At 39.3% G+C, this 27,418-nt stretch overlaps 1 protein-coding gene across 1 annotated transcript in view; it reads left to right on the plus strand.

Moving 5' to 3' along the window:
• The window catches only part of LOC128696442 (zinc finger CCHC domain-containing protein 7), a 277,915-nt gene that overhangs the window by 240,469 nt on the left and 10,028 nt on the right, over positions 1–27,418 (plus strand). Inside the window, exons 7-8 of the mRNA XM_070090407.1 lie at positions 8,075–8,250; positions 16,529–16,605. Coding sequence (XP_069946508.1) covers positions 8,075–8,250; positions 16,529–16,605 — 253 coding nt within the window. The remainder of the gene's footprint in view (positions 1–8,074; positions 8,251–16,528; positions 16,606–27,418) is intronic.

Genomic DNA, 27,418 nt, shown 5'->3' on the forward strand with positions numbered 1-27,418 from the left:
ATGGGGAAAATTCATTCGCATAACGATAATTTCGCATAACAATGAGCTCTCATGAACGGATTAATATCATTATGCGGGGGTCCACTGTATATATATATAATGTGTGTGTGTGTGTGTGTGTGCGCATATATACAGTGGTCCCCCGCTTTTCGTAGTTCCCGGCAATCATAAATTTCGCCAATCATAGGGGTATTTTCGTATAAACATGGACTCGCTTTTCATAGGTTGACTCGCGAGTCGTAGTTCGTCCGGGACACGTACCCACGGCGTGAGCTAGGGCGGCAGCCAGTCTGGCATTGTTTACCAGTGAGCGAAGGTCCCCTCACGTGCTCCAGCGAAATATTTCATAATATTCCATTTATTTTAGTGCTTGCAAGTACTAAATAAGCTACCATGGCTCCAAAGAAAGCTCCTAGTGCCAAGCCTGTGGTAAAGAAGGTGAGAAATACGATTGAATTTAAGAAAACCATCATTGAACAATATGAAAGTGGTACAAGTGTGGCCGAACTGTCCATGATGTATAAGAAACCCTACACAACCTTATGTTCCATAGTGGCCAAGAAAAAGGAAATCAAGGATGCTGTTGTTGCAAAGGGGGTAACTATGCTGACAAAAATGAGATCACCAGTACTCGAAGAGGTTGAGAAGTTATTATTGGTGTGGATAAATGAGAAACAATTAGCAGGAGATACTCTTATGACTTCAATTATTTGTGAAAAGGCTAGGCAGTTGCATGAAGATTTGGTAAAGAAATTGCCTGCAAATAGTGGTGATGTGGGTGAATTTAAGGCCAGCAAAGGCTGGTTTGAGAGATTTAAGAACCGTACTGGCATACACAGTGTGGTAAGGCATGGTGAGGCTGCCAGTTCGGACCACAAGGCGGCTGAAAAGTATGTGCATGAATTCCAGGAGTACATAGAGGCTGAAGGACTGAAACCTGAACAAGTGTTCAATTGTGATGAAACAGGCCTCTTTTGGAAGAAAATGCCAAAGAGGACCTTCATTACACAAGAGGAAAAGGCAATGCCAGGACACAAGCCTATGAAAGACAGGCTGACACTAATGTTCTGTGCTAATGCTAGTGGGGATTTCAAAGTGAAGCCATTACTAGTGTACCATTCTGAAAATCCCAGAGTGTTCAGGAAAAACAATGTTATGAAGAGTAAATTGTGTGTTTTGGAAATCTAATAGTAAGGCATGGGTCATGAGGGAAATTTTCGTTGAGTGGTTCAGTGAAGTGTTTGGCCCTAGTGTGAAGGAGTATCTCCTGGAAAAGAAATTGGATCTCAAGTGCCTGTTAGTAATGGACAATGCACCTGCTCATCCTCCAAACTTGGATGACCTAATTTTTGAGGAGTTTGGGTTCATCACAGTAAAGTTCTTGCCCCCAAATACCACTCCTCTCCTCCAGCCCATGGACCAGCAGGTCATTGCAAACTTGAAAAAACTCGACACAAAAGCAATGTTTCACAGGTGCTTGACTGTGACCACAGACACTCACTTGACCCTAAGGGAATTTTGGAGAGAACACTTCAGCATCCTCCACTGCATAACCCTTATAGGTATGGCTTGGGAGGGAGTGACTACCAGGACTTTGAACTCTGCCTGGAGAAAATTGTGGCCAGATTGTGTCGACAAGAGGGATTTTGAAGGGTTTGGGACTGACCCTAATGAGCCTATGTCTGTTGTAAAATCAGTTGTGGCACTGGGGAGTTCCATGGGGTTGGATGTGAGTTTGGAGGATGTGGAAGAATTGGTGGAAGACCACAACGAAGAGCTCACCACTGAGGAGCTGCAAGAGCTTCAGCAGGAAGAGTAACACATCGCAGCTCAGAATCTTGCTGCAGAGGAGGGGGAAGAGAGATGGAAGAAGGTGCCTTCTTCAGAAATTAAAGAGATTTTTGCTATGTGGGGTAAGATGGAAAGCTTTATGGAGAAACATCACCCTAACAAGGTTGTTGCAAGCCATGTTGGCAACATGTACAGTGACAAAGTCTTGGGCCATTTTAGGGAGGTGTTAAAGAGACTCCAGAAACAGAGCTCTCTCCACAGTTATTTTGCGAGACAGGACTCCATTGACTCTCAAGGTGGTCCTAGTGGCATTAAGAAACAGAGAAGACAAGCAACCCCAGAAAAGCAATTGGTACCTCAGGTGTTGCTGGAAGGGGATTGCCCTTCCAAACTATAAACAATCCACTCTCTCTCCTCCTCCAGTCTCCCATACACTAAGAAGAATCTCCAATAAAGGTAAGTGTTATGCTGTTAATGTTTCATTCATCATTTCCCATTGTATTGTTTATGTACTACATGTATATTTCATGTAAAAAGATTTTTTGTTTCAATACTTCTGGGTGTCAGGAACGGATTAATTGTATTTACATTATTTCTTATGGGGAAAATTGATTCGTAAATTGTAAATTTCGTTTATAGTAACGGCTCCAGGAACAGATTAATTACGAAAAACGAGGGACCACTGTATATACAGCCTCTCCTCACTTACCGACGTACTCATTTACGGAAAACTAGGAGTTACGACGGCTCTCAACGAGTCATTATTGTATAATGTACAAGAACTTGGGTCATAAATGGGCAGCACAGTGTCTCAGCGTCAAATATCTGAATCTCCTTCCTGCATCCACTCACAGTGCGCTAGCTTTCACAGTCTCCAAGACTACATATTTGTACAAATTTCCTGTTTTTTTTCGTCTTCCAAGAGGAAAAAAACAGGAAAATGGAAGAAGTACAAAATAAGTTCATTGTAAAGGTGTTAGTGATGCATCTCAGCATCAAGCAATCTCCAAGACTACATATTTCGTCTATAAATTTGTACTTTATTGTGCATCCTATAGTAGAAAATAGTTAGAAGTGCAGCAGCACTTGCAAGAGGAAAAACAAGAGGAAAATGGAAAAAGTACAAAAGAAGTTCATAGTAAAAGGGTTAGCTGGTGTGCTCGTGTGTGTGTTTACATTCTCGGTGTATCGTGGCAGCTTAAGAAATTATTGAACTCCGTGAACACGGTATTAATAATAATAATATAATAATAATAAATAATAATAATCGCTCTGTAGCACTGGTGAACACCCCTCCAGATGGATCGAAAAAACTGGAACTGACTTCCGCATGAATCAGATACATGATGTATGTCAAGTAAGGCAACAGCAGCACTTCTCCGCTCCATGGGATATTACCCCATTCCAAATTACCATTCCTCCATTTCCCCCCCTCCCCCCAAGTACTACGTAAATCACAACCAAAGCTTTGCACTGAAGCCAAACATGATGCCTTAAGCTGTATTGATGATTTAGTCACACAGCATACACACTCACAAATTATTTAGATTGATGGCTCTGTTCACCAAACCACTGGTGCATAGTGCTGCTGTTGCCATACAGAGTGATGGCTCTCTTAAAGAAGTTGGAGCATGCATCAATAATTGGGCCTCTACCCTTCAGACAGAACTGTTTGCCATACTCCTTGCACAGAAATGCATCCATGTATCTAAGGTTGACACTTTAATTGTAACTGATTCTCTGTCATCCATAAATGTTCTCAACTCATTAAGTATAAATTGTGGCATGCTCGTGTCAGAAGCCAGACACAGGTATGGTAGGATTGTCTACAGTGGAGTCAGAGTGCACATGCTGTGGATTCCATCTCACATTGGTCTTCGGATACATGATAGAACTGATAAATTGGCTATGCTGTATGCTTTCCAAGAGGGGGTAGATTACAATCTTGGCTTGTCAGGTAGCAGTTTGAGAACAATAATACGAAAAGAACTTCAACTGAATTTTATTGACTTAAGACTCGGGGAGATTGACACCAGTCAGTCCATCTATCATCACATGTTTATGGTGCATCCAACAAGATAAGCCAACTCTTGGATGTCACTACTGCCTGGCCCCAGCTGGGTTACAAGTACATGTATCTTTGGCAGGTTAAATCACCACCACCAGATGTAGATCAAACGAAATGCAAACTTTGCCAGATGGACTATTGTCACACCCTGCGTCATTATGTATTGGAGTGTGATAAAATTAATGAACTTAGAGACAACTCAGAAATGTTCAAGATATGTCTAAGTATTTTATCCACAGTAGTAAATTACAGACCATTCTGGAAAAATACCCTGACTTTGCTCCATGTAAATAAAGCATTACCACATTGTGTGTGTGTGTGTGTGTGCGTCTGTCTGTCTGTCTGTGTATGTGTGTTTGCATGTGTATTTGTGTACTCGTATATGTGTGAGTGCTTGTACTCGTGTGTGTATGTACACTCGTGTGTGTGTGTGTGTGTGTGTGTGTGTGTGTGTGTGTGTGTGTGTGTACTCGCCTATTTGTGTGTGTGTGTGTACTCACCTATTTGTGTGTGTGTGTGTGTGTGTGTGTGAGAGAGACTCAACAATCAATATTTGTGCCAATAACTCATTACAGTTGTGACTGGGTGTGGATGTGTGAATTGTTCATTACTCTGTAATTTGTTCATGATTGTAGCCATGTATAAACGTAAGAAAGTAAATTTACTTACAGGATTCTTTACCTTTGTGACTTGAGTTCGTTACCTTTGCACCTAGTTCAGCTATCAAAACTTTGGGGGCCCAGTCTCTGGACCCATTATGTACCTCTGTAATCTGTAAATACCTTTGTAACTTGTCATGATTGTGACCAGATCTACCTGGAGTTCATTACCTTTGTAACTTGCTCAGCTATCAAAACTTTGGGGCCCAGTCCCTGGACTCATTATGTACCTCTGTAATCTTTTGACTACTGCCCACAGGATGGGTATGGGGTGCATAATAAATATATTAAACTAACTAACACATTTACAGTCCTCCAGAGCAATTTATTATTATTATAAATTATTATTCTTAGTATATTATAAATTATTATTATAAATTATTATTATTATTATTATTACCATCGACATACCTTGCTCACTGAATTTAATCCTTTCTTAAGATACCATGAGACAGAGAGCATAGCATATGACTCAGAAAAAAAATCGGGGAAAACATGCTATTTTTTTTTTGCATTTTTTCTTATGATAAGAGTGATCTAGGGGTGTTTACCCTAATGTTAACACCGTTAACATTAGGGTAAACACCCCTAGATCTAGGGGTAAACACCCCTAGATCGTTATAGACCAGAGGTACAGAGGAGAGAACAGCAGCCTCCACCCTTACACCTCACATAATATGGCATATATTGCAATGAAATCATGAAACACATAGCTCTGTGCAGTGTGCTTGATTCTTGTAGGATTGGTGGCTGAATGGTAAAGGTGATGCATATTTTGTGTTGTCTCACGAGGTGGTACAACGTTTGTAGGGTCGAGTCCTGACCTGCCGCAATTTGGTAAATGAATTAGAAATCACTTGTTTCGTGATTTCATTGCTAAATAGACTGCTTGTTGAGGTGGGTATTCAAACAGGCGGAGGCTGAAATTAATCCTCAAGATACCACTGCCACGAGTGTCCTCGGACCAAGGTAAAAGAATACATAGCTCAGTGCTGTGTGCTTGGTTCTTGTAGGATCGATGGCTGAGTAGTAAAGGTGATGCGTATGTTGTGTTGTCTCACGAGGCGGTACAACGCTCATAGGGCCGAGTCCTGACCTGCTGCAGTTTGGTAAATGGCATATATTATTCATTTCAGCATTTTTATTACAGTTCTAGGGTATTTATCATGTTTCTGATATCAATTTGCAATACATGTGATAGATAACCTTTATTGCTAATTACACATTTTATTAGTGCCATGGCTAACACCCAACACCCATGACAATTCACTAGATACTGAATGCTATTGCTTGCCTCTCCGTTCTTCGAATAGCTCCTCCCACTCCATAATGATGTTAGATGGTGAGTGTGATGTATTAGACAGAAAAATTAAAAGAAAATAAAAAAAAATCAGAAAAAAAATCTGAAAATTCACTACATGTTCAGATATGTATTACTCTCTGCGTCATAAAAATAATTTTTGTAAAATGACTATAATTCTTTGTAGCAACATGGTTCAAAGTTAATATTTATACTAAAATGTTGCCAGATTAAGCTATTTTTCTGTGAGCTTAACTCGTTGTATGTGTATTTTGTATTGTTTTCTGTAATATGTAAGAGTTATGCAAATTAAATTACAGTTATCAAGTTGTAGTTTCATTTTTATTTTATTGTTTCTTTCTAATGCAGTGGAACCTTGGCTTATGAAAGCCCCACGATGCAAATTTTCCAGTCATTTGGTCGATTTTTCACATCTGGATACGGACGAAATTTCAGGGTGTGAAATTCCCCCTCATGGAAGGTTCCTTGGTGAGGGGCTTTTGATCTAGAGAATTGAATCTGTGCTCCAGTTCCCTAAATTAATACTAATAATTTGTAATTATTATTATTACAATAATACATACTAATACTAATAATAATAATAATATTTAAATATAATGTAATATAATGGTGTTCACTCATTACTTACCTTAAGAGTGTAACAATTAAGTGATTAAGTGATAGAAAAAGGACAAAACGAAATAAACTCCTGATAGTATACGCCGCTCTGCCTATCTTCTGTAAGGTATGTAAATGGTGTACGTACACCAGTTCATTTCTGCATTATGGTTTTCTTATGAAAGACGTGATATAATGCAGCTAGCCTCACAAAGTCCGTTTTCTCTTGTACTAACATATCTGAAAGAGGAAAGAATGGGAAGATGTTTTCATAGATGGAGCGAGAATGCCCATGACCACCGTCTTCCCTCCCCCCCACCACCACATACATATTTTCTTCTTGATGATTCGCCGGTACTTCCAGCCTGGGTCCTCTCCAGATGGTGACCCGGCGATAAATATTTTATTCAGTCTAGAGTGTATATCAGGTTTTTATGTTATTTATATTGTTTATTTTGTCATATCAGATGAATTTTTTTAGATAAATAAGCTGTAGAGCTGATATTAGCGTCATATTGAAGTACTATTTTGTCATGCTTCCTGATGGCAGGAATTCCCCTGGAGTGAATTAACGGCATTTCAATTAATTTAAATGAGGAAAATTAACCCAGCATACGAACAAATCAGGATACAAACATGGTCATGGAATGGATTAAATTTGTAAGCAGAGGTTCCACTGTATACATATTTAATTCACCATTTGGCATGGTTACAAAGTGGGCAGAGCTAGATATAGCAGAGGGAGAAAAGCGAGCAGTGTCTCAGTAACTGATGCCTCACCATGTTACAAGATGTGCCTTACCCCACTATAAAATATTGTATAATTACACTATTACTATCAATAAAGGTTATCTACCTATCATATTTATTCCAGAATAATATTAGGTATAACATACATAATGTAGAAGCATGATAAAAATGCCCAAGTTAATAAAAACTAACATTATATAGAGAGGTATTGAAGGGTGGAGGGCGGGAAGGGATAAAAAAAAAGTGACCGCGACCATTACAGAAAACGTTACATGCCTGAAGGGTAACTATAGAATATCACTCTTACCCTATGCAAAGACTGAAAAAGGTGCAATTTTCTCGAAAAAAAAAATTCCAAGTATAATCAGATATGCACTAGTTTCCTGGAATATCTCGGAAGTAAGTCATTGACCCACCATTTAATCTGCGTGCTAAAAGTTATTATCCAACCTGAATTCATTTTGAAGCCCAGCCCTATTTAAAGTATACTTCTCCTTTCCCCCTCCTCCAAGGGATGTAACCCACAGCAGTTCATAAGCACTTAGGTATCTAATTATTACTTTGCCTCTCTGACTGTGGTTATGGCCCCTGTGTTTCATTGAGTTTAATCTATATTTCTTAAGGTATTCACTCACTACTTTAAGTTTCTGCAGTACGTACATATACTAGGGGTCTGACCCTTGAGTATTTGCCATAAGCAAGGACTGGTTTCGAAGGTTCAGCCTTACAGCCAAGCCTGAGGGATGTACTTTACCTGTACACCTTCCTTGCTGACTGCTCAATCAGCCTGACTGTAGGCTGCTAGCAGCCTAGTAGTGTTATAAAGTTGGTAGTAGTGTTATCAAATTTCAAATGTTAATTAAAAAAAATTTTGTTTATGCTCTACAGATTTGGTGATATGAACACACTTGATTATGAGTATGAAATGCGCTGGAATCGACTTTTTGAAATGTATAAGAAGAGAAAAATGATGTTGGAGTCAGAGGTACAGAGTGAGGTTGAACAGATGGAAAGAAAGTTAGCTATGTTACGAGAAGAATATGAGGCAGAAAAACTTAAAAGAGGTAAGGTATTTTTTTTTATGTCATGAAAATAAGAAAATAAAAAATTTTGGAGTTAGATAAACAAGTTAAGAAAGCCTAGGGAACGAATGGATTTGTCAGTTAAAAACAGAGTAGGGGAGCTAGTAGATGGGGACCTGGAGATATTGGGTAAATGGTGGGAAAATTTTGAGGAACTTTTAAGTGTCGATGAAAAAGGGGAGGCAGTAATTTCATGCACTGGTCAGGGAGGTGTAACATCTTTTAAGAGTGAAGAAGAGCAGGATGTGAGTGTGGGGGAGGTGCATGAGGCATTATGTAGAATTAAAGGGGGTAAAGCATCTAGAACTGAGGGGATCATGACAGAAATGTTAAAACTGGGTGGGGGGGATATGTGTTGGAGTGGTTGATATTTTTGTTAATAATAATTGTATGAAAGAGGGAAGGTACCTAGGGATTGGCAAAGAGCATGTATAGTTCCTTTATATAAAAGGAAAAGGGATTGTAAAAATTATAGGGGAATAAGTTTACTGAGTATACCGGTAAAGTGTATGGTAGGGTTATTGAAAGAATTAGAGGTAAGACAGAATGTAGGATTGCAGATGAGCAAGGAGGCTTTAGAGTGGGTAGGGGATGTGTAGATCAAGTGTTTACATTGAAGCATATATGTGAACAGTATTTAGATAAAGGTAGGGAAGTTTTCATTGCATTTATGGATTTAGAAGTCATATGAGAGAGTGGATAGGGGAGCAATGTTGCAAGTGTATGGAATAGGTAGTAAGTTACTAAATACTCTAAAGTTTTTTTTATGAGGATAGTGAGGCTCAGGTTAGGGTATGTAGGAGAGAGGGAGATTACTTCCTGGTAAAAGTAGGTCTTAGATTGGGATGTGTAACGTCACCATGGTTGTTTAATATATTTATAGATGGGGTTGTAAAAGAAGTAAATGTTAGGGTGTTGGAGAGAGGGGTTGGATGAAATTATGGGGAATCAAGTACAGAATGGGAGTTGTTACTTTTTGCTGATGATATTGTGCTTATGGGAGATTCTAAAGTTGCGAAGGTTAGTGGACGAGTTTGGGAGGGTGTGTAAAGGTAGAAAGTTGAGAGTGAACGTAGATAAGAGTAAGGTCATGAGGGTATCAAACGATGTAGATAAAGAAAAATTGGATATCACATTGAAGAGAGGGAGTTTGGAAGAAGTGAATGTTTTCAGATATTTGGGAGTTGACTTGTCAGTGGATGGGTTTATGAAGGATGAGGTTAACCTTAAAATTGATGAAGAAAAAAAGGCAAGTGGTGCGTTGAGGTATCTGTGTAGACAAAAAAACGTTATCTATGGAGGCAAAGAAGGGAATGTATGAAAGTATAGTGCTACCAACACTCTTATATGGGTGTGAAGTTTTGGTTGTAAATGCTGCAGCGAGGAGGCGGCTGGAAGCAGTGGAGATGTCCTGTCTACGGGCAATGTGTGGTGTAAATATTATGCAGAGAATTCAGAGTGAGGAAATTAGGAGGAGGTGTGGAGTTACTAAAAGTGTTAGTCAGAGGGCTGAAGAGGGGTTGTTGAGGTGTTATGGTCATTTAGAGAGAATGGATCAAAGTAGAATGACTTGGAGAGCATATAAATCTGTAGGGGAAGGAAGGAAGGGTAGGGGTCGTCCTTGAAAAGGTTGGAGGGATGGGGTAAAGGTTTTGTGGGCAAGGGGTTTGGACTTCCATCAAGCGTGTGTGAGCGTGTTAGATAAGAGTGAATGAAGATGAATGGTTTTTGGGACCTTACGAGCTGTTGGCGTGTGAGCAGGGTAATAATTAGTGAAGAGATTTAGGGAAACCGGTTAGCTGAACTTGAGTCCTGGAAATGGGAAGTACAATGCCTGCACATACTGACAGTTTGGAGGGACTTCTAAACTGTCGTATCTGAGTGCCTCTGCAAAGACAGTGATTATGTGTGAGTGAGGTGAAAGTGTTGAATGATGATGAAAGTATTTTCTTTTTGGGGATTTTTTCTTTTTGGGTCACCCTGCCATGGTAGGAGATTACCTGGAGAGTTTACCTGGAGAGAGTTCCGGGGGTCAACGCCCCCGCGGCCCGGTCTGTGACCAGGAGATGGCCGACTTGTTGAAAAAAAAAATACTATTTATATAGTTCTGTAGATTATCAGTTGTTCAACTTTTAATATTGTCCACCTAAAGACGTAGAATTAGGGGGGATATGATTGAGGTGTATAAATGGAAGACAGGAATAAATAAAGGGGATGTAAATAGTGTGCTGAAAATATCTAGCCTAGACAGGACTCGCAGCAATGGTTTTAAGTTGGAAAAATTCAGATTCAGGAAGGATATAGGAAAGTACTGGTTTGGTAATAGAGTTGTGGATGAGTGGAACAAACTCCCAAATACCGTTATAGAGGCCAGAACGTTGTGTAGCTTTAAAAATAGGTTGGATAAATACATGAGTAGATGTGGGTGGGTGTGAGTTAGACCTGATAGCTTGTGCTACCAGGTCGGTTGCCGTGTTCCTCCCTTAAGTCAATGTGACCTGACCTGACGAGGTTGGGTGCATTGGCTTAAGCCGGTAGGAGACTTGGACCTGCCTTGCATGGGCCAGTAGGCCTTCTGCAGTGTTCCTTCGTTCTTATGTTCTTATGTTCTTAAAGAAGTGGTAATACTGAAGAAGGATCTGCAGCCAAAAGGGATAATAAAAATATGGAATCGTCTGGTGAGGAAAATTCGGCATGACCTTCTACCTAGGAGGCTGGGCAACTGATGTTTCAGTGGATTTGATTATTCAGTAGTTTTTTGCAGTTCCCATTTTTTTCAACCTTGGCACGCTGCCCTTAAATTTAAAACTAAGATTTTTTTTTTTTTTTTACTTTGTTCTCAATTGTTCAGTTACAGAGATATGGTCTCTGAAACTGAATGTGAAACCAAATCTGAAATAAAAAAGTTTATGCAGACATAATTTTGTATTATTTGTGTATTTTAGTTTGTGAAACTTTTAGGAATGTGGCCCTCCACAGATTTGTAGGGACAACGGTATGTGAAAAATTGACAGAACAGAAAATTCCTCAGGTCAACTTACCTCAGTGGGAGATGGCTGTTAAAAAAAAAAAAATCTTCAGAGAAACTAAACTTAGGAATCTAAGTTGGCACATTTTATTGGTTGTGAAGTGGCATCTAAGAAATGTGGAAAGTGGCATGTCAAAGTACTTACCACACTATATACAGATACATCACTGTAGATACCATGAGAATGTGCAGTTACATTTCACTTTGCAATACTGAGTGCTGATGAAAGCTAGCTAGGCTATAAATGCCACAGCATTTCCTCTTTAAGCTGTTTAGATAGAGACATTTTCTAAAATTTAGGCATCTGAGGGTTTTGTGCAAGTAGAGGTTCCACTGTACTTAGATAAAGGTATGGAAGTTTTTATTGCATTTATGTATTTAGAAAAGGCATATGATAGAATGGATAGGGGAGCAATGTGGCAGATGTTGCAAGTATATGGAATACATGGTAAGTTACTAAATGCTGTAAAGAGTTTTTATGAGGATAGTGAGGCTCGGGTTAGGGTGTGTAGAAGAGAGGGAGACTACTTCCCAGTAAAAGTAGGTCTTAGACAGGGATGTGTAATTGTCACCATGGTTGTTTAATATATTTATAGATGGGGTTGTAAAAGAAGTAAATGCTAGGGTGTTCGGGAGAGGGGTGGGATTAAATTATGGGGAATCATATACAAAATGGGAATTGACACAGTTACTTTTTGCTGATGATACTGTGCTTATGGGAGATTCTAAAGAAAAATTACGAAGGTTAGTGGACGAGTTTGGGAGTGTGTGTAAAGGTAGAAATTTGAAAGTGAACATAGAAAAGAGTAAGGTGATGAGGGTATCAAATGATTTAGATAAAGAAAAATTGGATATCAAATTGGGGAGGAGGAGTATGGAAGAAGTGAATGTTTTCAGATACTTGGGAGTTGACGTATCGGCGGATGCATTTATGAAGGATGAGGTTAATCATTGAATCGATGAGGGAAAAAAGTGGCACGTTGAGGTATATGTGGAGACAAAAAACGTTATCTATGGAGGCAAAGAAGGGAATGTATGAAAGTAAAGTAGTACCAAGAGGGGTTGTTGAGGTGGTTTGGTCATTTAGAGAGAATAGATCAAAGTAGAATGACATGGAGAGCGTATAAATCTGTAGGGGAAGGAAGGCAGGGTAGGGGTCATCCTCGAAAATGTTGGAAGGAAGGGGTAAAGGAGGTTTTGTGGGCGAGGGGCTTGGACTTCCAGCAAGTGTACGTGAGCGTGTTCGATAGGAGTGAATAGAGACGAATGGTATTTGGGACCTGACAAGCTGTTGGAGTGTGAGCAGGGCAATATTTAGTGAAGGGATTCAGGGAAACTGGTTATTTTTATATAGCCAGACTTGAGTCCTGGAAATGGGAAGTACAATGCCTGCACTCGAAAGGAGGGGTTTGGGGTATTGGCGGTTTGGAGGGATATGTTGCGTATCTTTATACGTATATGCTTCTAAACTGTTGTATTCTGGGCACCTCTGCAAAAACATTGATTATGTGTGAGTGAGGTGAAAATGTTGAATGATGAAAGTATTTTCTTTTTGGGGATTTTCTTTCTTTTTGGGCTACCCTGCCTTGGTGGGAGACGGCTGACTTGTTAAAAGAAAAAAAAATCTAGCAGCTTTAGATCAAGCAGGAGAAAGCTGGTAGGCCCAGATGTGAGAGAATGGTCTGTGTGATCAGTGTGCACTGGATAAAAAAAAACCAGCAGCACACAGTGCATAATGAGAGAAAAAAAAAACTCCGACCGTGTTTTTGGATTAAAACACTGACTGAGGTGTATTTTCCTATAGTATTTAGGGTTGTATTCTCGTTTTTTTGGTCTCATTTGATAGAATGGAAGACATATTACAGAAATGGAGATGATTTTGATTAGTTACATGATGAAAACGACCTTGAAATTGAGCTCAAATTAGCGGAAATGTTCGATTTTTACCAATGTTCAAGAGTAAGCAAATCACACCACACGTCCAATACACATCACTTTGGGAGTCTAATATTCTTTCACTAGTGCACTGATATTATTTATTTCATTTTTACAATAATGCAGTAGTCTGCATAACAGTAAATTTTAAATTTTTTGTGTGAATAAAAAATCAAAATAGAGTAATATAAGAGGGGCCTGGAGTCGTGACTAATGAACAGAGGATATGTTATTTTAGTGCCAAGAATGTCTGCATTGTTTATTCTGGACCCTATATTGAAATTTGCATAATTTTTAATTTTTGTGAAATTGGCCAAATTGCCAATTTCTGACCACTTTATTGGTTAGTTGAAATTGGTAAATGGGCAGTTTCTTGTACTCAATTGATAGAAAAAAAATGGAGTTCTAAAGAAATAGCTGAGTTTGATCGACAGGAACAATGGAATTGGCCGAAAATAGGGCTCAAAGTCGGCGAAATCGCAGATGCATATATATATCACCGAGATCGCTAACTTCGCAGGAGCGTAATTCCATAAGTTTTCTATCAAATTTCATACTTTTGGTGTCATTGCCATCGGGAAAAGATTCTCTATCATTTCATAAGATTTTTTTTTTTTTTTTTTTTTTGTCGACACTAGGAGACACTTCAGGATTTGGGATTGTGACAGTCAAAGGGTTAAAAGCATTAAAGAGCTTTTATGTGGATAGCAAAACTTAGGTTAGGGTATGTAGGAGAGGGGAATTATTTTCTAGTAAAAGTTCACCTTAGAGAGGGATGTATGATGTCACCATGGTTGTTTAACACATTTATAGATGGAGCTGTAAAAGAAGTGAACGTTGGAGTGTTGGGAAGAGGTGTGTGATAAAAAGATAACAAATCTGATGCAAAGTGAGAGGTGTCACAATTGTTTTTTGCCGATGCACTGTTCGTTTGGGAGATTCCAAAGAGAAATTGCAAAGGATGGTAGACAAATTTGGGAAGACATAAAAAAAGATGGAAATTAAAGGTAAACATAGGAATGAGCAAGATAATGATAGGAAATGAAAGATTGAATATCAGATTGTAGGGAGGGTGTATGAAGTGAATATCAGATTGTAAGGAGGATGTAGGATTGAATATCAGATTGGAGGGATGATGTATGGAAGAAATACGGTAAATGTGTTTAGATATCTAGGAGAGTCCTTGTTGTCGGATGGGTTCACGAAAGATGAAGTGAACCATAGAAATGATGACAGAAAACAGGTGGGTAGTGCATTGAGGCATCTGTGGAGGAAAAATAACCTTATCCATGGATGCAAAAAGGAAAATGTACCAGAGGTTAGTGGTACCAATATAGGTGAGAAATATGGGTTTTTAACCCTTTGAGGGTCGACAGGCCCTCTCCCGAGACTCGTTCTCAGGGTCGGCCAAATTTAAAAAATAAAAAATAAAAATAATTTTTTCTTATGAAAAGATAGAGAATCTTTTCCCGGTCATAATGACACCAAAATTATGAAATTTGATGGAAAACTTACGGAATTATGCTCTCGCAAAGTTAGCGGTCTCGGCAATGTTTACGCATCGGCGATTTTGCCCACTTTGAGCCCCATTTTCGGCCAATTCCCCTGCACTAGTCGACAAAAAACATGAATATTTCGCTAGAACTCCATTTTTTCTATCGAATGAGTGCAAGAAACCACCCATTTACCAATTTCAACTATCCAGTACGGTGGTCAGAATTTAGCAATTTTGCCAATTTCACACAAATTTCAAAAAATGCCAATTTCCGAATAGGGTCCAGAATAAACAAGAAAGACATTCCTGGCACTAAAATGACATTTCCTTTGTTCATTAGTCACGTCTCAAGGCCCTTCTTACATTCTTTTGCTTTCCACTTTGAATTTTTATTCTCACAAAAAATAGAAGATTTACTGTTATGCAGACTACTTCATTAGTGTAAAAAATGGTATAAATAATATTGGCGCACTTGCAAAAGAATATTAGACTCACCAGTTGACATGTATTGGACGCTTGGCATGATTTGTTTACTTTTGAACTTTGGAAAAAATTGAACATTTCTGCTACATTGAGCTCAATTTCAAGGTACTTTTAATTGTAAAACCAGTCAAAATCATCTCAATTTCTGTAATATGTCTTCCATTCTATAAAATGAGATCAAGAAAACTAGAATACAACAATAAATACCATACGAAAATACAGTGCAAAGTCGCTGTTTTATTCCAAAAAAACGGTCAAAGTTTTTTTTTTTTCTCATTATGCACTGTGTGCTGCAGGATTTTTTTTGTACTGTGCACACTGGCCACATAGACCCATTCTTTCATATGTAGGCCTACCAGCTTTCTCCCACTAGATTTGAGGGCACTAGAATTTAGGCGTACTAGCACGTCAAAAACCCTGGGTCATAAGCCGTACTAGTACGGCCGAAACCCTCAAAGGGTTAATTGTTGCAACAAGAAGGCTAGAGACATTGAAGATATCATGTTCGGGGGCAATGTGTAGTGTGAATATTATGCAGAGAATTAGGTGTGGGGATTATTCAGAGGATGGAGGAGAAATTGCTGAATTGGTTTGGACATTTAGAGAGGGTGGAGTGAAATAGGATGAATAGGAGAGCCTATAAATCTGGGGTGGAAGATCTTCCCAAGAAGGGTTGGAGGGAGGGGATAAGGAAGTTTCTTGGGTGCTGTGGCTGAGAGTCCAACATCCAATAAGCTTGTGTGAGCATGTTAGATAGGGGTAAGGGAAGGTAAGTGGTTTTTATGATTTGATGTGGTGTTGGAGTGTGAACAAAGTAACATTTGTGAAGGAATTTAAGGGAAACTTGTTACCTGGACTTAAGACAGAAAGTACAATCTGAAGGAGTAGGGATGTTGCAGTTCAGAGAGTCATTTCTGGACTGTGATGTTCAGCACACTCCTGGAAGACAGTGATTGAGTGAATGACCATGAAAGTTTTTCTTTTTTCAGGTCACCCTCCCTCAATGGGAGACAGCCAGTATGTTAAGAAAAAAAGGTGTTTCAGGTTAATTTGTATTCAGAGTGGGATTAAGTATTCTTCCTGTAGCAAATATAAAACAGGTATAAAAATGAAGGAAAAAATCAAGAAAGAGAAACCAATTCCCTAACCATCTCTGCTGTATTCTCTGCTTCTGTCTGTCATCCACCAACTTCCCCTTTAGAATGTGTAACTACAATGTCTTAAAGATGGAAACAGTATAGGGTATAGTTGCTTATAAGTATTTTATACTATACAAAAATTATATTGTTCATTGTTCCAGTTGCTATCATTTTTTTCAGGAATGATGGGACGTAGTAACTCAGTACCAAAAGGAAGTGGCATGTTTGGTCTTCAGGGAGGAACCTGTAATGGAATGGTAAAAATATCATTTGAATTTTTTTGTGAATGTAATGAAAATTTACCAACATTTATATAAAAAAAATTGTGTGGGGGGAGAGGGAGGGTTCCTTAGGGTTTTGGATAATATTTAAAATAGAACTTTATTAAAATTAAAAAGTGAGAGAAGCACTCTTTACAGAAGAGGAAGACTCACAGAATTTCTCAGGGATCTCACTCTTTCTCAAGAGTGAAAAAAAATACTGGTTAGAGAGATGGAAAACACTTGAATGCATCATACAGAATCCAGGAGAGACAGAGGGAGCAAAAAGCCTATTAATGAAAGGAGATGGAACTTACCAGTACTTACACTGATGATAGAAAAAGAAATGAGCAAAATACTAAAGGCACAGTTTGACTCTGTGTTCAGCAAGCAGTTAATTTGACAAAAGACTGATAAACCAAGTGATTTTTTCATGAATTTAGATCCAAAACTGCCATCTTTAAAATTTATGGCATAACCTTATTCCTTCTTGACTTTGAAGAAGACACTGATAGTATGCCCATGTACTCTACCCCTAAATCAGACTTGCAAAACTCCATATTAATAAAAATTGCAAAAAAAAAAAAAATCAGTATCATAAGTATTAAATATCCTGTGGAGACAAATATAACTCTCCACACCAAAGATGGCAGCAAAGCAGTTGCACAGTCTGTCGACTGATTACACTGACATCCCACAATATCTAGTTCTTGGAAAGAGTTTAAGAAATAAAATTGCTAAACATGGAATCACAACACATGCACAACCCAGGGCAACATGGGTTTAGAGCAGGTCACTCAGAACTGCCTCTCACAATTGCTGGGCCATCACAATGGGGTCTTGAGCACACTGGAAGACGGGGGGTAAATGTATGCACAGATTTTGCAAAAGCATCCAACAGGTGTAATAGCACACAAAATGTGTGCATAAGGAATAACTGGAAAAATTGGCAGATTTATTTTTAATTTCCTAACAAATCAAAGAGTATTTTTTTATTTATTATCACACCGGCCGATTCCCACCAAGGCAGGGTGGCCCGAAAAAGAAAAACTTTCACCATCATTCACTCCATCACTGTCTTGCCAGAAGGGTGCTTTACACTACAGTTTTTAAACTGCAACATTAACACCCCTCCTTCAGAGTGCAGGCACTGTACTTCCCATCTCCAGGACTCAAGTCCGGCCTGCCGGTTTCCCTGAATCCCTTCATAAATGTTACTTTGCTCACACTCCAACAGCACGTCAAGTATTAAAAACCATTTGTCTCCATTCACTCCTATCAAACACGCTCACGCATGCCTGCTGGAAGTCCAAGCCCCTCGCACACAAAACCTCCTTTACCCCCTCCCTCCAACCCTTCCTAGGCCGACCCCTACCCCGCCTTCCTTCCACTACAGACTGATACACTCTTGAAGTCATTCTGTTTCGCTCCATTCTCTCTACATGTCCGAACCACCTCAACAACCCTTCCTCAGCCCTCTGGACAACAGTTTTGGTAATCCCGCACCTCCTCCTAACTTCCAAACTACGAATTCTCTGCATTATATTCACACCACACATTGCCCTCAGACATGACATCTCCACTGCCTCCAGCCTTCTCCTCGCTGCAACATTCATCACCCACGCTTCACACCCATATAAGAGCGTTGGTAAAACTATACTCTCATACATTCCCCTCTTTGCCTCCAAGGACAAAGTTCTTTGTCTCCACAGACTCCTAAGTGCACCACTCACTCTTTTTCCCTCATCAATTCTATGATTCACCTCATCTATCATAGACCCATCCGCTGACACGTCCACTCCCAAATATCTGAATACGTTCACCTCCTCCATACTCTCTCCCTCCAATCTGATATTCAATCTTTCATCACCTAATCTTTTTGTTATCCTCATAACCTTACTCTTTCCTGTATTCACCTTTAATTTTCTTCTTTTGCACACCCTACCAAATTCATCCACCAATCTCTGCAACTTCTCTTCAGAATCTCCCAAGAGCACAGTGTCATCAGCAAAGAGCAGCTGTGACAACTCCCACTTTGTGTGTGATTCTTTATCTTTTAACTCCACGCCTCTTGCCAAGACCCTCGCATTTACTTCTCTTACAACCCCATCTATAAATATATTAAACAACCACGGTGACATCACACATCCTTGTCTAAGGCCTACTTTTACTGGGAAAAAATTTCCCTCTTTCCTACATACTCTAACTTGAGCCTCACTATCCTCGTAAAAACTCTTCACTGCTTTCAGTAACCTACCTCCTACACCATACACTTGCAACATCTGCCACATTGCCCCCCTATCCACCCTGTCATACGCCTTTTCCAAATCCATAAATGCCACAAAGACCTCTTTAGCCTTATCTAAATACTGTTCACTTATATGTTTCACTGTAAACACCTGGTCCACACACCCCCTACCTTTCCTAAAGCCTCCTTGTTCATCTGCTATCCTATTCTCCGTCTTACTCTTAATTCTTTCAATTATAACTCTACCATACACTTTACCAGGTACACTCAACAGACTTATTCCCCTATAATTTTTGCACTCTCTTTTATCCCCTTTGCCTTTATACAAAGGAACTATGCATGCTCTCTGCCAATCCCTAGGTACCTTACCCTCTTCCATACATTTATTAAATAATTGCACCAACCACTCCAAAACTATATCCCCACCTGCTTTTAACATTTCTATCTTTATCCCATCAATCCCGGCTGCCTTACCCCCTTTCATTTTACCTACTGCCTCACGAACTTCCCCCACACTCACAACTGGCTCTTCCTCACTCCTACAAGATGTTATTCCTCCTTGCCCTATACACGAAATCACAGCTTCCCTATCTTCATCAACATTTAACAATTCCTCAAAATATTCCTTCCATCTTCCCAATACCTCTAACTCTCCATTTAATAACTCTCCTCTCCTATTTTTAACTGACAAATCCATTTGTTCTCTAGGCTTTCTTAACTTGTTAATCTCACTCCAAAACTTTTTCTTATTTTCAACAAAATTTGTTGATAACATCTCACCCACTCTCTCATTTGCTCTCTTTTTACATTGCTTCACCACTCTCTTAACTTCTCTCTTTTTCTCCATATACTCTTCCCTCCTTGCATCACTTCTACTTTGTAAAAACTTCTCATATGCTAACTTTTTCTCCCTTACTACTCTCTTTACATCATCATTCCACCAATCGCTCCTCTTCCCTCCTGCACCCACTTTCCTGTAACCACAAACTTCTGCTGAACACTCTAACACTACATTTTTAAACCTACCCCATACCTCTTCGACCCCATTGCCTATGCTCTCATTAGCCCATCTATCCTCCAATAGCTGTTTATATCTTACCCTAACTGCCTCCTCTTTTAGTTTATAAACCTTCACCTCTCTCTTCCCTGATGCTTCTATTCTCCTTGTATCCCATCTACCTTTTACTCTCAGTGTAGCTACAACTAGAAAGTGATCTGATATATCTGTGGCCCCTCTATAAACATGTACATCCTGAAGTCTACTCAACAGTCTTTTATCTACCAATACATAATCCAACAAACTACTGTCATTTCGCCCTACATCATATCGTGTATACTTATTTATCCTCTTTTTCTTAAAATATGTATTACCTATAACTAAACCCCTTTCTATACAAAGTTCAATCAAAAGGCTCCCATTATCATTTACACCTGGCACCCCAAACTTACCTACCACACCCTCTCTAAAAGTTTCTCCTACTTTAGCATTCAAGTCCCCTACCACAATTACTCTCTCACTTGGTTCAAAGGCTCCTATACATTCACTTAACATCTCCCAAAATCTCTCTCTCTCCTCTGCATTCCTCTCTTCTCCAGGTGCATACACGCTTATTATGACCCACTTCTCGCATCCAACCTTTACTTTAATCCACATAATTCTTGAATTTACACATTCATATTCTCTTTTCTCCTTCCATAACTGATCATTTAACATTACTGCTACCCCTTCCTTTGCTCTAACTCTCTCAGATACTCCAGATTTAATCCCATTTATTTCCCCCCACTGAAACTCTCCTACCCCCTTCAGCTTTGTTTCGCTTAGGGCCAGGACATCCAACTTCTTTTCATTCATAACATCAGCAATCATCTGTTTCTTGTCATCCGCACTACATCCACGCACATTTAGGCAACCCAGTTTTATAAAGTTTTTCTTCTTCTCTTTTTTAGTAATTGTATACAGGAGAAGGGGTTACTAGCCCATTGCTCCCGGCATTTTAGTCGCCTCATACGACACGCATGGCTTACGGAGGAAAGATTCTTTTCCACTTCCCCATGGACAATAGAAGAAATAAAAAAGAACAAGAGCTATTTAGAAAAAGGAGAAAAACCTAGATGTATGTATATATATATATATGCATGTGCGTGTCTATGAAGTGTGACCAAAGTGTAAGTAGGAGTAGCAAGATATCCCTGTTATCTTAGCGTGTTTATGAGACAGAAAAAGAAACCAGCAATCCTACCATCATGCAAAACAGTTACAGGTTTTTGTTTCACAGTCATCTGGCAGGACGGTAGTACTTCCCTGGGTGGTTGCTGTCTACCAACCTACTACCTATATCAAAGAGTAGTAGTCAATAAAGTAAAATCTGAAGCTGCCACAGTGAAGAGTTCTGTTTCTCAAGATTCAGTACTTGCCCCCATTCTCTGTCATACTTAACATACGACATACATGAGCTATGCCATTGTACACTATCATCATTTGCAGATAATACTAGAATTTTATGTAAGAGTAACATCCATTGAGAACACAGCAAGTCTCCAAAGCTGACAGTAACCAGGTCTTCCAGTGGACCACAGAAAACACTATGATGTTTGATGAAGACAACTCTCAATAATTCCACTATGAAAAAATTGAAGAACTTACAACTAGAACTCAAATCATTCAATATAGCTCAACAGAAATGTGAGGAATGAGTAATGATAATATCAGAAGATCTTAAGTTAAAGGATCACAGCAATGTTACTATCACAAATACATGTATAAGGAAAAGCAGCTGTGCAAATTCTTGATCAGCAGAGCTGTGGTGCCTACCCTGGACTACTTGTATGCACTAATATCAACAACCTGATTAATCAGGTTGTTGATGTTGGGGGCCACTGCCCCCATGGATGGTCTGTGACCATCCATGGGGGCAGTGGCCCCCAAACTCATCGTCAGGTAACCTTCAGGTATGGCAGACCCTCCTTAAAAAAGGCTGGACAATGAAGAAGATACTAGACTTTGACATCATTATTTTATGGCTGGGGTCTCCTTTGGTTTATCAGAAAATCAAAGCCTTACAGAATACTTTAACCCTTTGACTGTCGCGGCCGTATATAGTACAGTGGACCCCCGCATAACGATGGCATCGCATAGCGATTTTTCCGCATAACGATTACTTTTATCGCAAAATTTTTGCCCCGCATACCGATTAAAAACCCGCATAGCGATTTTCGTCCGAGACGCGTCCAATGTGCCCTCACATGTGCCGGCCGTCCCATTGTTTACCAGCCAGCCTCCGCGGTAACATCCAAGCATACACTCGGAATATTTCGTATTATTACAGTGTTTTCGGTGGTGTTTCTGGAAAATAAGTGACCATGGGCCCCAAGAAAGCTTCTAGTGCCAACCCTGTGGTAAAAAGGGTGAGAATTAGTATGGAAATTAAGAAAGATTTTGAAGGGTTTGGGGCTAACCCTGAGAAGCCTATGCCAGTTGTGGAATCCATTGTGCCTACTTCAAAGATTAAGGAAATGTGTGCAGAGTGGTTTGAACTGCAAACCTTTATAGATGAAAATCACCCTGACACAGCTGTTGCAAGCCGTGCTTGTGACTATTTCAATGACAATGTTATGGCCCATTTTAGGAAAGTCTTGAAGAAACGGGAGGTACAGAGCTCTATGGACAGATTTGTTGTGCGACAGAGGTCCAGTGACTCTGAAGCTGGTCCTAGTGGCATTAAAAGAAGAAGGGAAGTAACCCCAGAAAAGGACTTGCTACCTCAAGTCCTAATGGAAGGGGATTCCCCTTCTAAACAGTAAGAAGATAATGCTCTCCCCTCCTCCCATCCCATCAATCATCACCAGATCTTCAATAAAAGTAAGTGTCATGTAATTGTGCATGCCTTTTTCAGTTTGTGTGTATTAAAATTAACATGTGGTAAAAAAAATTTTTTTTCATACTTTTGGGCGTCTTGCACGGATTAATTTTATTTCCATTATTTCTTATGGGGAAAATTAATTCGCATAACGATTATTTCGCATAACGATGAGCCCTCTTGCACGGATTAAAATCGTTAACCGGGGGTCCACTGTATACGTCTTACGAGGTACCGTGTTTGACATATATATACTCATAAATTCTAGCAGCTTCAAATCAAGCAGGAGAAAGCTGGTAGGCCCACATGTGAGAGAATGGGTCTGTGTGGTCAGTGTGCACCATATAAAAAAAATCCTGGAGCACGCAGTGCATAATGAGAAAAAAAAACTCCGACCATTTTTTTTTTTTAATTAAAATGCCGACTTTGTGGTCTATTTTCGTATAGTATTTATGGTTGTATTCTCGTTTTCTTGGTCTCATTTGATAGAATGGAAAACATATTATAGATATAGAGGTGATTTTTGATTGATTTTACTATAAAAAGTACCTAGAAATGGAGCTCAAAATAGGGGAAATGTTTGATATTTGCCAATGTTCAAAAGTAAACAAATGATGCCATTGTCCAATAAATGTCCAACTAGTCATTCTAATATGCAGTCATGAATGGATTGATGTTATTTATACAATTATTACAGTATTGGAGTAGTCTGCATAATAGTAAGTCTTCTATTTTTTGTTTGAATAAAAATTCAAAATAGAAAGCAAGAGTAATATCAGAGGGGCCTGGAGACATGACTGATGAGCAAAGAAAATGTTATTTTAGAGCCAGGAATGTCTGCATTGTTCATTCTGGACCTAATTTTGAAATTGTCATATTTTTTAGTTTTCGTGAAATTGGCCAAATAGCAAATTTCTGACCACATTATTAGGTAGTTGAAGTCGGTAAATGGGCAGTTTCTTGTACTCTATCGATAGAAAAAATGGAGTACTAAAGAAATAGCTATGAGTTTGGGTGACTGGAACAATGGAATTAGCCGAAAATAGGCCTCAAAGTGGGCGAAATAGCCGATTTGTAAACAGCGCCGAGGTCGCTAACTTTGCGAGAGCATAATTCCGTCAGTTTTCCATCAAATTTCGTTTTTTTTTGTCATTAAAATTGGGAAAAGATTTTCTATCATTTCATAAGAAAAAATAATTTTTTTTTTTTTTTTTTTTTTTTTTTATTTTTTTTTTTTTTTTTTTTTTTTTTTTTTTTTTTTTTTTTTTGCGACACCAGGAGACACCTCAGGATTGGGGGTTGCGACAGTCAAAGGGTTAAGGCCTCATCACCCAAGGAGCCTTCTACCAATAGTGACCAGATTATTTTATCAGATTCCTTTAATTCTGATCATCAGCAATATAAGGGACTTAGCAGCAAAGACATAAGCTTATGAGATCAGTTGAGACCAATGCACAGCCATTTCTGACACAAAGACCCCATTTCAGTCTTTGAAGAAAGCTTTTTTGAGCCAAAACAGTGGGATTACTCACATCAGGATTAAATGACCTACTCTCTTGGAATCTTAAGATTCCTTATGAAGAGTACCAAGTCCAGGAGTTCTGCATCAGTACCATATACAAGTCCAGTCTTACTGTCACTGTTGACAACTTATGGGTAGTTCTTGTAATTGGCCATGATTGTTGATGATCTAGGTCTGGAAATTTCATTTTGGCAATGTAATGGTATATAAGTAAGCAGGTCTTTTCTCACTTGTTAAAATATAAATTGAATTGCCGTTAGTTGAATATCTGTATTCATCAGTAGACTTGTCAGTGGAAATTTCTGCTGTGAGCAGAGAAAACGCTTTTGACCCTCATCGAAGCCTTGTACTTATCATTAGCCAAACTAAGACTGATTCTGAAGATTTGGTCACACATTACTAAATATAAATGTACAGTACAGTGGTACTTTGACTTACAATTGCCCCAACTTATGATTTTTCCAAATTATGAGCTGTCGCTCGGTTGAATTTTTCCTTTGAGTTGCGAGCCAAAATTCGAGTTACGAGCAAAAAAAAAAAATATTTACTGAAAATGACATTTGGCAAGAACCCCAGGGTAAATGGCACAACGAAAGGTGGTTTTGGGACTTGGTACTTATAAAACAATGCTAGTGTGATGTTTTCATTGGAGGTAATCATGTAATTATCTTCAGTTATTCTACAAAAAAATAAAGTTGCTAAGTTTTTGACATTTGCAAAAATATCTTGCCCTTTACTCCCACACAGATCCCCAAATATTTGGATTATTTCCAATATTCCACAAGCCAATTGTAGAACAATCACTTTTTTATGATTCCTGTCATTATTATTGCATTTATTTTAATAAATGGTGGGCTTTATGAAATAATTCAATAACTTAATTCCAAGATATTCATATATCACTGCACTAGTGATCTAGTGCAGTTAGTCTCTCAAAAACCTTGTTTTCTCTTACCCAGGACCAAAGAACACGTTATAGGAAGGAACAGTAATAATTTTATATGCTCGGACTGGTCCTGGACACTTGCCATATTATGGCCTATTTTATTCATTCTAGAGTATATATCATGTTTGTAGTGGTTTTTTTTTTTTTTACACTGGCCGATTCCCACCAAGGCAGGGTGGCCCGAAAAAGAAAAACTTTCACCATCATTCACTCCATCACTGTCTTGCCAGAAGGGTGCTTTACACTACAGTTTTTAAACTGCAACATTAACACCCCTCCTTCAGAGTGCAGGCACTGTACTTCCCATCTCCAGGACTCAAGTCCGGCCTGCCGGTTTCCCTGAACCCCTTCATAAAATGTTACTTTGCTCACACTCCAACAGCACGTCAAGTATTAAAAACCATTTGTCTCCATTCACTCCTATCAAACACGCTCACGCATGCCTGCTGGAAGTCCAAGCCCCTCGCACACAAAACCTCCTTTACCCCCTCCCTCCAATCTTTCCTAGGCCGACCCCTACCCCGCCTTCCTTCCACTACAGACTGATACACTCTTGAAGTTATTCTGTTTCGCTCCATTCTCTCTACATGTCCGAACCACCTCAACAACCCTTCCTCAGCCCTCTGGACAACAGTTTTGGTAATCCCGCACCTCCTCCTAACTTCCAAACTACGAATTCTCTGCATTATATTCACACCACACATTGCCCTCAGACATGACATCTCCACTGCCTCCAACCTTCTCCTCGCTGCAACATTCATCACCCATGCTTCACACCCATATAAGAGCGTTGGTAAAACTATACTCTCATACATTCCCCTCTTTGCCTCCAAGGACAAAGTTCTTTGTCTCCACAGACTCCTAAGTGCACCACTCACTCTTTTCCCCTCATCAATTCTATGATTCACCTCATCTTTCATAGACCCATCCGCTGACACGTCCACTCCCAAATATCTGAATACATTCACCTCCTCCATACTCTCTCCCTCCAATCTGATATTCAATCTTTCATCACCTAATCTTTTTGTTATCCTCATAACCTTACTCTTTCCTGTATTCACCTTTAATTTTCTTCTTTTGCACACCCTACCAAATTCATCCACCAATCTCTGCAACTTCTCTTCAGAATCTCCCAAGAGCACAGTGTCATCAGCAAAGAGCAGCTGTGACAACTCCCACTTTGTGTGTGATTCTTTATCTTTTAACTCCACGCCTCTTGCCAAGACCCTCGCATTTACTTCTCTTACAACCCCATCTATAAATATATTAAACAACCACGGTGACATCACACATCCTTGTCTAAGGCCTACTTTTACTGGGAAAAAATTTCCCTCTTTCCTACATACTCTAACTTGAGCCTCACTATCCTCGTAAAAACTCTTCACTGCTTTCAGTAACCTACCTCCTACACCATACACTTGCAACATCTGCCACATTGCCCCTCTATCCACCCTGTCATATGCCTTTTCCAAATCCATAAATGCCACAAAGACCTCTTTAGCCTTATATAAATACTGTTCACTTGTATGTTTCACTGTAAACACCTGGTCCACACACCCCCTACCTTTCCTAAAGCCTCCTTGTTCATCTGCTATCCTATTCTCCGTCTTACTCTTAATTCTTTCAATAATAACTCTACCATACACTTTACCAGGTATACTCAGCAGACTTATCCCCCTATAATTTTTGCACTCTCTTTTATCCCCTTTGCCTTTATACAAAGGAACTATGCATGCTCTCTGCCAATCCCTAGGTACCTTACCCTCTTCCATACATTTATTAAATAATTGCACCAACCGCTCCAAAACTATATCCCCACCTGCTTTTAACATTTCTATCTTTATCCCATCAATCCCGGCTGCCTTACCCCCTTTCATTTTACCTACTGCCTCACGAACTTCCCCCACACTCACAACTGGCTCTTCCTCACTCCTACAAGATGTTATTCCTCCTTGTCCTATACACGAAATCACAGCTTCCCTATCTTCATCAACATTTAACAATTCCTCAAAATATTCCCTCCATCTTCCCAATACCTCTAACTCTCCATTTAATAACTCTCCTCTCCTATTTTTAACTGACAAATCCATTTGTTCTCTAGGCTTTCTTAACTTGTTAATCTCACTCCAAAACTTTTTCTTATTTTCAACAAAATTTGTTGATAACATCTCACCCACTCTCATTTGCTCTCTTTTTACATTGCTTCACCACTCTCTTAACCTCTCTCTTTTTCTCCA

The sequence above is a fragment of the Cherax quadricarinatus genome, chromosome 31 (genome assembly GCF_038502225.1).
Source record: "Cherax quadricarinatus isolate ZL_2023a chromosome 31, ASM3850222v1, whole genome shotgun sequence".
NCBI classification, from domain to species: domain Eukaryota; kingdom Metazoa; phylum Arthropoda; class Malacostraca; order Decapoda; family Parastacidae; genus Cherax; species Cherax quadricarinatus.